The sequence below is a fragment of the Lutra lutra genome, chromosome 4 (assembly GCF_902655055.1).
Source record: "Lutra lutra chromosome 4, mLutLut1.2, whole genome shotgun sequence".
Lineage (NCBI taxonomy): Eukaryota > Metazoa > Chordata > Mammalia > Carnivora > Mustelidae > Lutra > Lutra lutra.
In genome coordinates, this window is record NC_062281.1 from 45797966 (window position 1) to 45813013 (window position 15048).

Sequence of the window (15048 nt, forward strand, 5' to 3'; positions counted from 1 at the left end):
TCAGTGGGTTAAAGCCTCTGCCTTCAGCTCAGGTCATGATCTCAGGGTCCTGAGATCGAGCCCCACATCGGGTTCTCTGCTCAGCGGGGAGCCTGCTTCCCTCTCTCTCTCTCTCTACCTGCCTCTCTGCCTACTTGTGATCTCTTGTCTGTCAAATAAATAAATAAAATCTTTAAAAAATATATATATATTAGTAGAGGGGCGCCTGGATGGCTCAGTGGGTTAAGCCGCTGCCTTCGGCTCAGGTCATGATCTCAGGGTCCTGGGATCGAGCCCCGCATCGGGCTCTCTGCTCAGCAGGGAGCCTGCTTCCCTTCCCCTCTCTCTGCCGGCCTCTCTGCCTACTTGTGATCTCTCTCTGTCAAATAAATAAATAAAATCTTTAAAAAAAAATATTAGTAGAAGTCATATGGCCATGAAAACTTTAAATAATGGGGCGCTTTGGGTGGTTCAGTGGGTTGGGCCTCTGCCTTTGGCTCAGCTCGTGGTCTCAGGGTCCTGGGATCGAGCCCTGCATCGGGCTCTCTGCTCGGCGGGGAGCCTGCTTCCCCCTCTCTCTCTGCTTGCCTCTCTGCCTATGTGTGATCTCTGCCTGTCAAATAGATAAGTGAAATCTTTAAAAAAAAACTTTAAATAATATTTATAAGCTAATTCCAGCTGTTTGTCGAGAGGTGTGTCTGCTGTTGCAATTTATAAAACTTCCACATTCAAAAAAAGAAAAGGATGCCCCAAGTAGATATTAAAAATCTTGAGGGAGATTTAAAAAATTGTGTTAGAAATCAGACCTATCTTTTCTTTTTGTTCTTCCAAACTTCAGGGGTCACTGCTGAAATTAGATGTGATACGGAATTAATGCAAAATAGGTTAACAAAAAAGGCATTAAACTGTACTGAATTTGGGTTCTTAGAATAAGAATTGATCCAGTATTATTTGTGCCCAACTTTTCTCTCCCAAATTAGGGAATGCTCTGAGAGAGAAAGAGAACAGAAAAATTTCAGCCATATTCATGGCTTTCTTATTTGAGTATTAAGTCTGAGATATAAGCAAGGGAAATTCTGTAAGTCCATAAACGTGTTCTTAAGATCTAGAGTAAGTATATACCTAAAGCTCGGGCAGAGATGGTAGGCTGCTGACTGGAAAACATTCACACCTGATCTCCCCCATCTCCTCACCTACCTTCAATTCTAGAATTTACTGTTTCACTTTCCATTTATTCCCTAATCCATCGAAATCTACCCTACCACTGTATTAAAACTGTTCTCATGAACAGTGACCTCTTGTCAAATCCAGGTTTTAGTCCCATTCTCTTCAGTCCCACCCCACTACACAGGCCCCTGACAAGCACTGTGCCTTGCATGGTATTTCTCTTTCAGTTTCCTTGCTAATTGACTACTCTGACTCTCCACCTCTGAGTGGTTCCCCTCTGTCTCCTTAATAACAGAGGCTTTTCCTTCCCTTTTAAATAAAGGCATTTTCCTATGCTTTTGTCAGATAGTTGTTCTTATCTATACCCTTTCTCATTAAACCCAGGCTTCAAATATCTTGCCATGGTTAACTCCTGAAAACTGTATTGGCAAGGGAACTCTCTCTGGGTAGCTCCTGGTTCAGATGCCTTCTCTTTCCTGACCTAGATTATTGCCCTACCTGACCAATCTGTCACCTCTCCATGATACCACTTTACTCCCTCCTGCCAGTTACTACTGATTAGAGCATTCACTATGCCTCTCAAAAACCTTTAGCGAATCCATATTACTAAGTTCAAACTCATTGTATTTTCAACCTACTCTCTCCTCTCTCTACATGTACCCTGTATTAGCCCTATGCCTTATTCTTACCTTTGTACCAATTAGCCAAGAACATTAACATCTTACATTTGTTCATGTCTACATTTTACTTCTAGCAAAGTCTCTTCCATCTTTATTTGTCCAACTCACCTTTTAAGTTCCAACTCCAGAGTCCTCTCTTTTAAAAAAAAAAAAACTTAAAAAGCAATCCCTTCTCTAAATACACATGCATCTTATGACATCAGCGGTAACTACTGTGTTATGCTGGAGCTCGTTTTTTTCTGCAAGCATTTGTCTTTCCTACTGAACAGTATTTTATGGGAAGGGACTGAATTTTTACTTTGCACTCTCTCTAGCTCCCAACATAATGTTTACTCAAAATTGGAACTAGCACTAGTAAAGCTAAGCATCCCAGTATCCTCAGTACCTAACCCATAAAACACTCAGTAAATATATTTAATTGGTGACTGGAAGGGTAGATGAACAAATGAATTTTGGTTCTCAATTTTCTTAAGCCATGGCTAGGTGAAACTTCTTAGACAATTTCAATTTTCTCTTTCCATTCTGCTTTCCTCCAATTACAAATAATATTTTAATAGCTATTAAAAATATTTCCAGCAGGGGCGCCTAGGTGGCTCAGTGGGTTAGGGCCTCTGCCTTCGGCTCAGGTCATGGTCCCGGGGTCCTGGGATAGGGCCCCACGTTGGGCTCCCTGCTCAGCAGGGAGCCTGCTTCCTCCTCTCTCTCTCTGCCTGCCTCTGCCTGCTTGTGATCTGTCAAATAAATAAAAAATTTAAAAATTTCCAGCATAATTCTAATCTGCAATCTATGGGTCACACATTTCAAATTTATTCAGTACACTAAATTATAATATGGTAAAACATTTGAATAAGTTTTTTTGGACATGTCATGATTTGACTCCCAAGTTTGTGAGATTACTTACTATATGTGACTAGAAAAAAATGACTAATACTAGGTTTAATATAGCCAGGAATACAAATAGGATCAACTAAGTAATAAAGGCAATAGACTATATAGATCTATTTCCTCCCGCCCACTTTTAGATTTTAAGATCTAATAAAGAGAGCACCATTGATCAAGTTTGGGGGTAAGAAATACGTATATCTTTTAAAAGCAAAAGACAATACAAAAGCATATAAGCACTGAAATCAGGATAATTACCAGGAACTAGCATAGTAGATGTGAGTTCTGGAGTTTCCAAGAAGTCCACGTTGCTTCTTTGGAATGTCTTGCTATAATTAGTCTGAAGGTGGCTGTATAAATAATTACAGGTTAAGGCTGTGTGCTTCTTTTATAATCTAAGTAGAGTGCAACAGATCAAATTCAGTCACGGTGGCAAGGTTTTGGATGATTTGGATTAAGTGTCTGAATATAGACTTTTTATGGTTATTTGGCCTTAAAAAACAGAAAAAATTTCTGAAGACTTTTAAAAGTCTTCAATAATAAGAATATATAATAAGATTGTAATATATTAATAATTATATATAAATGTAATTAATAAGAATAAACATTAATTCCCATGGAAAATAAAAGGAGAAAGACTTTAATTGCAGAAAGTAGCTTAAACAGAAAAAAGAATATATTGGCTGTCAGAATGATTTCAAAATAGGATAGCTAAGAAGAAAGACTATAGATTTTTCTCTCTCTAGGGAAAAAAAGAAAAATCATCTATCTCAAAGTGTAGGCCTAGAGTACAGAATTAAGTAAGTTGGCTTTAAAGCTCCCTTCTATATTTAAAATTCTATTGGTGTCATTATATATTATAGTTTTAAAATAGTCACAGAAATAAAACTTTTAGGTGAAATATGTATAACTAAATTTCCAGGTATTCTATTACTTTCATTACCATATTTAAAACCTTAAATACGGGCTTACTAGAGGGCTGTATTCTCTGCTATTTAAAACGAACTAGTACTATATAATCTCAATAGCAATAATTTTCTTCATCCCATTTTCCAATTGTATGTTACCTATTTGTAATTATCTTAATTTAAAAGAGGTGTATTGGTTTAACTTTGTTGAGAAGTGACAAATATCTACATTCAACATGTACAATATGGTTTGATATACATTATACACTATAGAATGGTTACCAAGAGAAGTTGATTTTTTAATTTTTTTGCAGTTTAAAGATATTTAGAAAAATTAAGCCATGATGGTGTTAACTGTTACAGTTTTACTGTAAAGTAAAATGCCACAAAGTTTATGAAAAATTAGTAAAATTATTTTCTCATCCTTCTTTTCTGTGTCCTTTGTCCTCCCAACCTCCTGGCACTTAAGACACCCACGACCCATATCTAACTCTTACTTGACAGCATCAGTAAAGTGGTTATACTTCAAGGAGGATCATTACCAAAAGTATTTGTGCTTCAAGAAGAGAAGGGTTTCTAATCCATGAAATAAATTCTTAAAAGGGTGGGATTTAGGAAAACGAACAAATGGGATAGATTTTGAGGTGAGGTAAAGGGAATAGAGCTTTTCCTACAAGTTCTAAAAACATCATGTATATTTCCCCCTCCTTGCCCCACCCCCCCAAAAAAGCCTGGTGTTACTTACCTATTCCACACACTGCTGTTCTCCCAAAACTCATAAATAATGTACCGAGATTCATTGGAAAGCTTCTGTATGGAAATACTGAAATGGAAAAAAAAACTTGTAAGTAGCCATGGGAAATTAAAGACAAGAAGCAAACTAATTTTAAAGATTCTAGTTATTTATTTTAGAGAGAGAGTGTGTGAGCAAGCTCAAGTGGAGGGAGAGGCAGAGGGAGAGAATCTCAAGTATGGCCCACGCTGAGCAAGGAGCCCTACATGGGACTTGATCTATGACACTGAGATCATGATCTGAGCTGAAATCAAGAGTCAGATGCTTAACCAACAGCCACACAGGTGTCCCAAGAAGCAAACTAATTGTTCTAATTGTCTCTGTATGTGGTGTGAAACAATCTTACCTATTCATATGGAAAACACCTATGGTGCCTGCATGAAAATGAAAGTTTTGTGAAGAACTGATTAGTTCAATATATCTGTATTGTTTGACATAATTTTTAAATTTTCTGGTTTGGTATCATGAAAATCATCTCAGTATATTATAGACATGAGTATCTGTTGTCTTATGGTTCCAAAAAATGTTGAATGCATGCATTTGTACTTGACCTCAAGTGCAGCTCTTTGAATCTATCCTGTCTGCCTCCATATAGCTCTTTCCAAATTCCTGGCCTTATCCCATCCTTGGATTGACTGCTGCAAGGTTTCTGGTTTGTCAGTGCCCATGGTTCGTTCTCTCTCACACACACACACACACACTTCTGGTTTGCAGGGGCCCACTGGTTTTCTCTCTTTCACATGCACGCATGTAAGCGTGCGCGCACACACACACACACACACACCCCTCAATTTTCTCTCCAACTTTGAGAGTCCACATTCTAGCCATAATTGTCATTTTTTTGTTTGTTTGCTTTTTCAATTTAGGACAGACAGATTTGTCTCTTGCAACTCTCTGACTAGCCTGAGAGTGGCTAAAAGGCTATGTGATATGTTTTGGAGGAGCTGGATTGGGGGGTCTGCTGAAAAGACACATTGGGATGAAGTCTGGATTTAATCTTGGAGTAATGAAGAACCACTGAAGGGTTTAAAACAGAGAGATACCAGGGTTAGACGTGGGGTTTAAAAGATCCTGGTGGTGGTGTGAGTTATCCTGTGGGGAACAATAATACAACACAGGAAGAAAAGCTAGAAAGGTGGTGAAATTGCTCGGTGAGTAATAACAAAGACCCAAATTAAGGTAGAAAGGAGGAGGGGACAGATTCATAAATTTACGGGAGGATGGGAGACAAATACAAAGATGACTTTAAAAAATTAATTCCAGGGACTTCCAGGGAAGATGGCAGATTATGAGGACTCTAAATTCATCGTCCCACAGATAGAACTAGATGATAGCCACCTCAGTGTAAGTAACTCAGAAAATGACCCATAGACTGGCAGAACAGATTCTCCATAGCTAAATATAGAGAAGAGACCACATCTAACAGGGTAAGACTACTATTGGGTGCTCCATGGACTACTGGACTGCTGGCAGAGGGGAGGGACACATAAGGGTAGAGAAGAGGGAGAAACAGACCCTCACAGTGGGAAGCCTGCACGGGGAAGATGAATTTGCCTTTGAAAATAAGAAAGGCCAAATTTCATGAATTCTTACAGTCAATGGGTCTTAAAACCTAGAACTTTAAAAATCAGCAGGATTGGCTCTGGGAGAGCCTGGAGAGATTCATTTTCTCTTAAGGAGCACAACAAACAGGCCCATGAAGATACAGCAAAGGAGCAGCAGTTTGAAAAAATGCCTGAACTATACTTGTTTACTAACTTCAGGGCATGTGCTGGAGAGGCAGGGATCCTTGGCAGACTTCTCCAGGAACACAGGAACAGGCAGGTGCCATTTCCCTCCCTTGTTCTCCAGTATAAACATAGTTATCTGTGGGAACCAGAGCAGCAAGGACAATCCCTACATAACTTGCTAATACTGTGCATCTTGCCCAGCAACCCCCCCACCCCAACCCCACATCCTGCACGTAGGTGGATCCATCCTCTCCAACTTGGCCTGTCTTTGTTCTGGTGGCTGCAGGTCTCTCCCACAGCAGACCAGGACAAATCTTGCTCACTTCACACATCCAGCCCCTGTGCACTTCAGCAGATCTGCCCCCCCACCCTGGGGTGGAGCCCATCCCAGGCAAAGCCATAAGCTTGGCTGTGTACAAGCAGCTCTGCCGGAGGCCAGCACCACTCCCAAGGTGATGTCTGCCCCTGGGAAAGGGGGAAAGAACCACATACACACCAGTCAGCTCCAGCTCCAGCAGTGTGCTGAGGGCAGACATCTGGTCTGACTGCAGGCCCTGCTCAACAATGAACAAATACTTCTCAGGAGACAAAAGAGTGAAAGTGCCCTGAGTTCAGTGTTACTCTATTTCTGGCAAATGCCTGGTCTGACTCAAGCCCAAGGTGGCCCAAGACTGGCTCACTAACAGCACAAGGACCAAACCACGGCTGACAACAGGCAAAGAGAGCCAGTGCAATGACTGGACTGAAGGAAAAAGTGGCTCAGTCACAACAGCAGGATGCATTCAACACAAACAGGACACACCCGTGAAGTGCCAGGTTCTGGTGAACAGGGGACACTGCACTGCAGGACACTATAGGACTTCTTTTTCATAGGGTCACTACTTTCAGGAGCAGAAGAGCTGACTTTCCTAATACATAGAAACAGAGACAAATGAGACAAAGGAACACATCCCACATGGAAGAATAGGATAAAATCACAGCCAGAGACCTAAGTGAAATGGAGATCATATGCCTGAAGGAGAATGCAAAGTACTGACCATAAACTCAGTAGATATGAGAAAAGAGTGGAGGACATCGGTGAGACCCTTAACCACGAGACAAAAAACATAAAAAAATAGAGATAAACTCAATAAATGAAATAAAAATACACTAGATGGAATAAAGAGACTAGAGGAAACAGAAAAACAGTGACTTGGAGGACAGAGTAATGGAAAGCAATCAAGGTGAACAGGAGAAAGAGAAAAAAATGATACAAAATGAATATAGACTTAGGGATCTTAGCCACACCATCAAGTTTACTAACATTCACATTATAGGGATCTCAGAAGGAGAAGAGCGGAAACAGGGCAGAAAATTTGAATAGTAAACTGAAAACTTTCTGAGTCTAGAGAAGGAAACAGATATCTAGGTCCAAAAAGCACAGAAAGATCCTAATGAAATCAACCCAAGAAGGTCCACACCACGACACATAATTAAAATGGCAAAAAATAGAGATAGAGATTTTAAAAGCAACAAGAAACCACACAAGGCTATCAGCTGATTTTTCAGCAAAAAGGTTGCAGGCCAGAAAGGAGTGGTGTAATACACTCAAAATGCTGAAATGGAAGGATTACAGAAGATGGCGGAGAAGTAGCAGGCTGAGACGACATCAGATAGCAAGAGATCAGCTAGATAGCTTATCAAACCATTGCGAACACCTACAAATCCAAAGGGAGATTGAAGAGAAGAACAACAATTCCAAAAACAGAAAATCAACCACTTTCTGAAAGGTAGGACTGGCAGAGTAGTGAATTCAAAGCGATGGGAAGATAGACCACGGGGTGAGGGGCTGGCTCCCGGCAAGCAGCAGAGCAACGGAGCACAAAATCAGGACTTTTAAAAGTCTGCTCCACTGAGTGACATCGCTCCAGAGACTAAATGGGGGTGAAGACCATGCAGGGTCAGCGTGGCCTCAGGTCCCGCAGGGTCACAGAAGGATCGGGGGTGTCTGAGTGTCGCAGAGCTTACAGGTATTAGAACGGGGAAGCCGGCTACAGAGACAGAGCCGAGGAGTGAGCTCTCAGCTCGGGGTTATCTTGAACCGGTCGCAGGCTCGGTCAGCTGGGAGCGATTGAGCGCTTTTCTCTGACGGTGCACTGAGGAGTGGGGCCCCAGGCTCTTGGCCCCTCCGAGCCAGAGATTGGGAGGCCACCATTATCATTCCTGTCCTCCAAACTCTATGGAAAGAGCTCAGGGAACAAAAGCTCCCAAAAGCGAACCCGAGCGGATTACTCAGCGCGGCCCCTGGTAAGGGTGGTGCAACTCCGCCGGGGGCACAGACACTTGAGAATCACTACAACAGCCCCCCACCCCAGAAGATCAACAAGAAATCCAGCCAAGATCAAGTTCACTTACCAAGGAGAACAGCGGAATTCCAGAGGAGGAGAAAGCAAAACATGGAATTCATGTCTTTCTCCCCATGATTCTTTAGTCTTGCAGTTAATTTTTATTTTTTTTCTTCTGCTATTTTAGAACTTTTACCCTTTCCTCTTTTAATGTTTTTTAGCTAGTTTATCTTAACAATACCTTTCATAAAAAAAAAAATCTTTTTTGAACCTTTATTATATTTTAACCTTCATTGTATCTAACTTTATTTTTTGTATACACATAGGGTTATTTCTTCTAAAAAATTTGGGGTCAACTTCTAATAGATCAAAATATACCCTAAACCTAGCTGCAGGCTTGTTCTAGTCTCCAGCCTGAGCAAATTCTCTCCACTTTCTTTTTCTTTATTCTCCCAACCAACTTAATCAACTCCTTTTTTAGAAATTAAAAATTTTTTTTCATCTTTATAGGTATATTCCATCCCTTAATTGTGTTTACCCTTATATATGTTTTTTATTCTTTAAAATTTTGGGAGGTAGTTTCTTCTAAGAGACCAAAATACCCCCAAAATTAAGTGGGTGACCCTGTTCTAGTCACCAGTCTAATACATATCTATATTTTTTCTTTTTTATATTTTTTCTTTGTTTTCATTAATTTTTTTTTTCTGAACTTCTTTTTATCCCCTTTCTCCCCATCCCACCCCCCCACAATTTGGGGTTTCTTCTGATTTGGTTAAAGCACATTTTCCTGGGGCCTTTGCCCCCTTTTAGTATTTCATTTGCTCCTTCATATATTCTTATCTGGACAAAATGACAAGGCAAAAAAACTCACCACAAAAAAAAAAACAAAAGGCAGTACCGAAGGCTAGGGACCTAATCAATACAGACATTGGTAATATGTCAGATCTAGAGTTCAGAATGACGATTCTCAAGGTTCTAGCCGAGCTCGAAAAAAGGCATAGAAGATATTAGAGAAACCCTCTCCAGAAAGATAAAAGCCCTTTCTGGAGAAATAAAAGAACTAAAATCTAACCAAGTTGAAATAAAAAAAGCTATTAATGAGGTGCAATAAAAAATGGAGGCTCTCACTGCTAGGATAAATGAGGCAGAAGAAAGAATTAGTGATATAGAAGACCAAATGACAGACAATAAAGAAGCTGAGCAAAAGAGGGACAAAGAGCTACTGGACCACGAGGGTTGAATTCAAGAGATAAGTGACACCATAAGATGAAACAATATTAGAATAATTGGGATTCCAGAAGAAGAAGAAAGAGGGGAGCAGAAGGTATATTGGAGAGAATTATTGGAGAGAATTTCCCCAAAATGGCAAAGGGAACAAACATCAAAATCCAGGAGGTGCAGAGAATCTCCCTCAAAATCAATAAGAATAGGTCCACACCCTGTCACCTAATAGTAAAATTTACAAGTCTTAGCGACAAAAAGAAAATCCTGAAAGCAACCCGGGAAAAGAAGTCTGTAACATACAATGGTAAAAATATTAGATTGGCAGTGGACTTATCCACAAAGACCTGGCAGGCCAGAAAGAGTTGGCATGATATATTCAGAGAACCAAACGAGAAAAACATGCAGCCAAGAATACTATATCCAGCTAGGCTATCATTGAGAATAGAAGGAGAGATAAAAAGCTTCCAGGACAAACAAAAACTGAAAGAATTTGCAAACACCAAACCAGCTCTACAGGAAATATTGAAAGGGGTCCTCTAAGCAAAGAGAGGCCCTAAAAGAAGTAGATCAGAAAGAAACAGAGACAATATACAGTAACAGTCACCTTACAGGCAATACAATGGCACTAAACTCCTATCTCTCAATAGTTACCCTGAATGTAAATGGGCTAAATGCCCCAATCAAAAGACACAGGGTAGCAGAATGGATAAAAAACCAAAACCCATCAATATGCTGCCTACAAGAAACTCATTTTAGACCCAAAGACACCTCCAGATTTAAAGTGAGGGGGTGAAAAACAATTTGCCATGCTAATGGACATCAGAAGAAAGCTGGGGTGGCAATCCTTAGATCAATTAGATTTTAAGTCAAAGACTACAATAAGAGATGAGGAAGGACCTATATCATACTCAAAGGGTCTGTCCAACAAGAAGATCTAACAATTTTAAATATCTATGCCCCTAACATGGGAGCAGCCAACTATATAAACCAATTAATAACAAAATCAAAGAAACACACCAACAATAATACAATAATAGTGGGGGACTTTAACACTCCCCTCACTGAAATGGACAGATCATCCAAGCAAAAGATCAACAAGGAAATAAAGGCCTTGAATGACACACTGGACCAGATGGACATCACAGATATATTCAGAACATTCCATCCCAAAGCAACAGAATACACATTCTTCTCTAGTGCACATGGAACATTCTCCAGAATAGATCACATCCTCAGTCCTAAATCAGGTCTCAACCGGTATCAAAAGCCTGGGATCATTCCCTGCATATTTTCAGAGCACAATGCTCTGAACTACAACTCAATCACAAGAGGAAAGTTGGAAAAAACCCAAATACATGGAGACCCAAAAACAGCATCCTTCTAAAGAATGAATGGGTCAACCAGGAAATTAAAAAAGAATTGAAAAAATTCATGGAAACAAATGATAATGAAAACACAATGGTTCAAAATCTGTGGGACACAACAAAGGCAGTCCTGAGAGGAAAATATATAGCGGTACAAGCCTTTCTCAAGAAACAAGAAAGGTCTCAAATACACAACCTAACCCTACACCTAAAGGAGCTCGAGAAAGAACAAGAAAGAAAGCCTAGCAGGAGAAGAGAAATAATAAAGATCAGAGCAGAAATCAATGAAATAGAAACAAACAAACAAAAAAACCACAATAGAACAAATCAACGAAACTAGGAGCTGGAACTTTGAGAGAATTAATAAGATTGATAAACCCCTGCCCAGACTTATCAAAAAGAAAAGAGAAAGGACCCAAATAAATAAAATCATGAATGAAAGAGGAGAGATCACAATCAACACCAAAGAAATACGATTATAAGAACATACTATGAGAAACTCTACGCCAACAAATTTGACAATCTGGAAGAAATGGATGCATTCCTAGAGACATATAAACTACCACAACTGAACCAGGAAGAAATAGAAAACCTGAACAGACCCATAACCAGTAAGGAGATTGAAACAGTCATCAAAAGTCTCCAAACAAACAAAAGCCCAGGGCCAGACGGCTTCCCGGGGGAATTCTACCAAACATTTAAAGAAGAACTAATTCCTATTCTCCTGAAACTGTTCCGAAAAGTAGAAATGGAAGGAAAACTTCCAAACTCATTTTATGAGGCCAGCATCACCTTGATCCCAAAACCAGACAAGGATCCCACCAAAAAAGAGAATTACAGACCAATATCCTTGATGAAGACAGATACAAAAATTCTCACCAAAATACTAGCCAATAGGATTCAACAGTTACATTAAAAGGATTATTCACCACGACCAAGTGGGATTTATTCCAGGGCTGCAAGGTTGGTTCAACATCTGCAAATCAATCAATGTGATATACACATTAATAAAAGAAAGAACTAGAACCATATGATACTCTCAATAGATGCTGAAAAAGCATTTGACAAAGTACAGCATCCCTTCCTGATCAAAACTCTTCAAAGTGTAGGGATAGAGGGCACATACCTCAATATTATCAAAGCCATCTATGAAGAACCCACTGCAAATATTCTCAATGGAGAAAAACGGAAAGCTTTCCCGCTAAGGTCAGGAACACGGCAGGGATGTCCATTATCACTACTGCTATTCAACATAGTACTAGAAGTCCTAGCCTCAGCAATCAGACAACAACCAAAAAACTAAAGGCATCCAAATCAGCAAAGAAGTAGTCAAGTTATACTCTTTGCAGATGATATGATACTATATGTGGAAAACCTAAAAGACTCCACTCCAAATCTGCTAGAACTTGTACAGGAATTCAGTAAAGTGTCAGGATATAAAATCAATGCACAGAAATCAGTTGCATTTCTCTACACCAACAACAAGACAGAAGAAAGAGAAATTAAGGAGTCAATCCCATTTACAGTTGCACCCAAAACCATAAGATACCTAGGAATAAACCTAACCAAAGAGGCAAAGAATCTATACTCAGAAAACTATAAAGTACTCATGAAAGAAATTGAGGAAGACACAAAGAAATGGAAAAATGTTCCATGCTCCTGGACTGGAAGAACAAATATTGTGAAAATATCTATGTTACCTAAAGCAATCTAAACATTTAATGCAATCCCTATAAAAATCCCATCCATTTTTTTTCAAAGAAATGGAACAAATAATCCTAAAATTTATATGGAACCAGAAAAGACCTCGAATAGCCAAAGGAATACTGAAAAAGAAAGCCAAAGTCGGTGGCATTACAATTCCAGACTTCAAGCTCTATTGCAAAGCTGTCATCATCAAGACAGTATGGTACTGGCACAAAAACAGACACATAGATCAATGGTACAGAATCGAGAGCCCAGAAATAGACCTCTCAGCTCTATGGTCAACTTATCTTTGACAAAGCAGGAAAGAATGTCCAATGGAAAAAAGCCTCTTCAACAAATGGTGTTGGGAAAATTGACAGCCACATGCAGAAAAATGAAATTGGACCATTTCCTTACACCACACACGAAAATAGACTTAAAATGGATGAAGGACCTCAATGTGAGAAAGGAATCCATCAAAATCCTTGAGGAGAACACAGGCAGCAACCTCTCCGACCTCAGCCACAGCAACTTCTTCCTAGGAACATCATCAAAGGCAAGGGAAGCAAGGGCAAAAATGAACTACTGGGATTTCATCAAGATCAAAAGCTTTTGCACAGTAAAGGAAACAGTTAATAAAACCAAAATACGACTGACAGAATGGGAGAAGATATTTGCAAACGACATATCAGATAAAGGGCTAGTGTCCAAAATCTATAAAGAACTTAGCAAACTCAACACCCAAAGAACAAATAATCCAATCAAGAAATGGGCAGAGGACATGTACAGACACTTCTTCAAAGAAGACATCCAGATGGCCAACAGACACATGAAAAAATGCTCCATATCACTCCATCAGGGAAATACAAATCAAAACCACAGTGAGATATCATTTCACACCAGTCAGAATGGCTAAAATTAACAAGTCAGGAAATGACAGATGCTGGTGAGGATGTGGAGAAAGGGGAACCCTCCTACACTGTTGGTGGGAATGCAAGCTCGTGCAACCACTCTGGAAAACAGCATGGAGGTTCCTCAAAAAGTTGAAAATAGAGCTACCCTATAATCCAGCACTTGCACTATTGGGTATTTACTCTAAAGATACAAATGTAGTGATCTGAAGGGGCACGTGCATCCAAATGTTTATAGCAGCAATGTCCACAATAGCCAAACTATGGAAAGAACCTAGATGTCCATCAACAGGTGAATGGATAAAGAAGATGTGGGATATATACAATGGAATACTATACAGCCATCAAAAGAAATGAAATCTTGCCATTTGCGACGACATGGATGGAACTAGAGGGTATCATGCTTAGCAAAATAAGTCAATCGGAGAAAGACAACTATCATATGATCTCCCTGATATGAGGAAGTGGAGATGCACCGTGGGGGATTTGGGGGCTAGGAAAAGAATAAATGAAACAAGATGGGATCGGGAGGGTGGACAAACCATAAGAAACTCTTAATCTCACAAAACAAACTGAGGGTTGCCGGGGGGAGAGGGGTCGGGAGAGGGTGGTTGGGTTATGGACATTGGGGAGGGTATGTGCTATGGTGAGTGCTGTGAAGTGTGTAAACCTGATAATTCACAGACCTGTACTCCTGGCGCTAAAAATACATGTTTATAAAAAAATGAAAAATTTTAAAAATGCTGAAATAGAAGAATCTGCAGCCAAGAACACTCTATCCAGCAAGGCTGTCATTCAGAATAGTAGGAGAGATGAAGAGTTTCCCAGACAAAAGTTAAATTCATCACCACTAAACCAGCCCTACAAGAAATGTTAAAGGGGACTCTCAGTGAAAAGCAAAGAACATAAGTAGGAATAAGAAAAGTAGGAAGCACAAAAGAGTAAAATTAAGTACATATATAAAAATTGGTCAAAAGACTCACAAAATACAAGGATATAAAGCTGGCACCATATACATTTAAATTTAATATAATATACATATAAATTTAGAGGAACAGGAGTGAAGAATGAGTTCAAACTGAAGCAAACACCAACTTAGCATAGACTGCTAGGTGCAAAATATGTTATATACAAAATGAAAGCCACGAATAAAAAAATATAATAGATAAGCAAAAAATATAGAGAAAGGAATCCAAGTATATCACCAAAGAAAGCTAACTAATCACAAGAAAAGAGCATGAAGAAACAGAAAATCTACAAAAATGAACATAAAACAAGTAATAAAAAGTCAGTTTGTATCTATAATTATTTTGAATGTAAATGGATTAAATGCTCTAATCAAAAGACATAGGGTGACAGAATGGATTAAAAAAACAAGACCCATCTACGTGTTGCCTGCA

General features: G+C 39.4%; 1 protein-coding gene across 1 annotated transcript in view; it reads right to left on the bottom strand.

Annotated features, from left to right (window-relative positions):
• The window catches only part of NECAB1 (N-terminal EF-hand calcium binding protein 1), a 206340-nt gene that overhangs the window by 4487 nt on the left and 186805 nt on the right, over positions 1–15048 (bottom strand). Inside the window, exons 11-12 of the mRNA XM_047728083.1 lie at positions 4362–4439; positions 2967–3058 (exon numbers count right to left, since the gene is read on the bottom strand). Coding sequence (XP_047584039.1) covers positions 2967–3058; positions 4362–4439 — 170 coding nt within the window. The remainder of the gene's footprint in view (positions 1–2966; positions 3059–4361; positions 4440–15048) is intronic.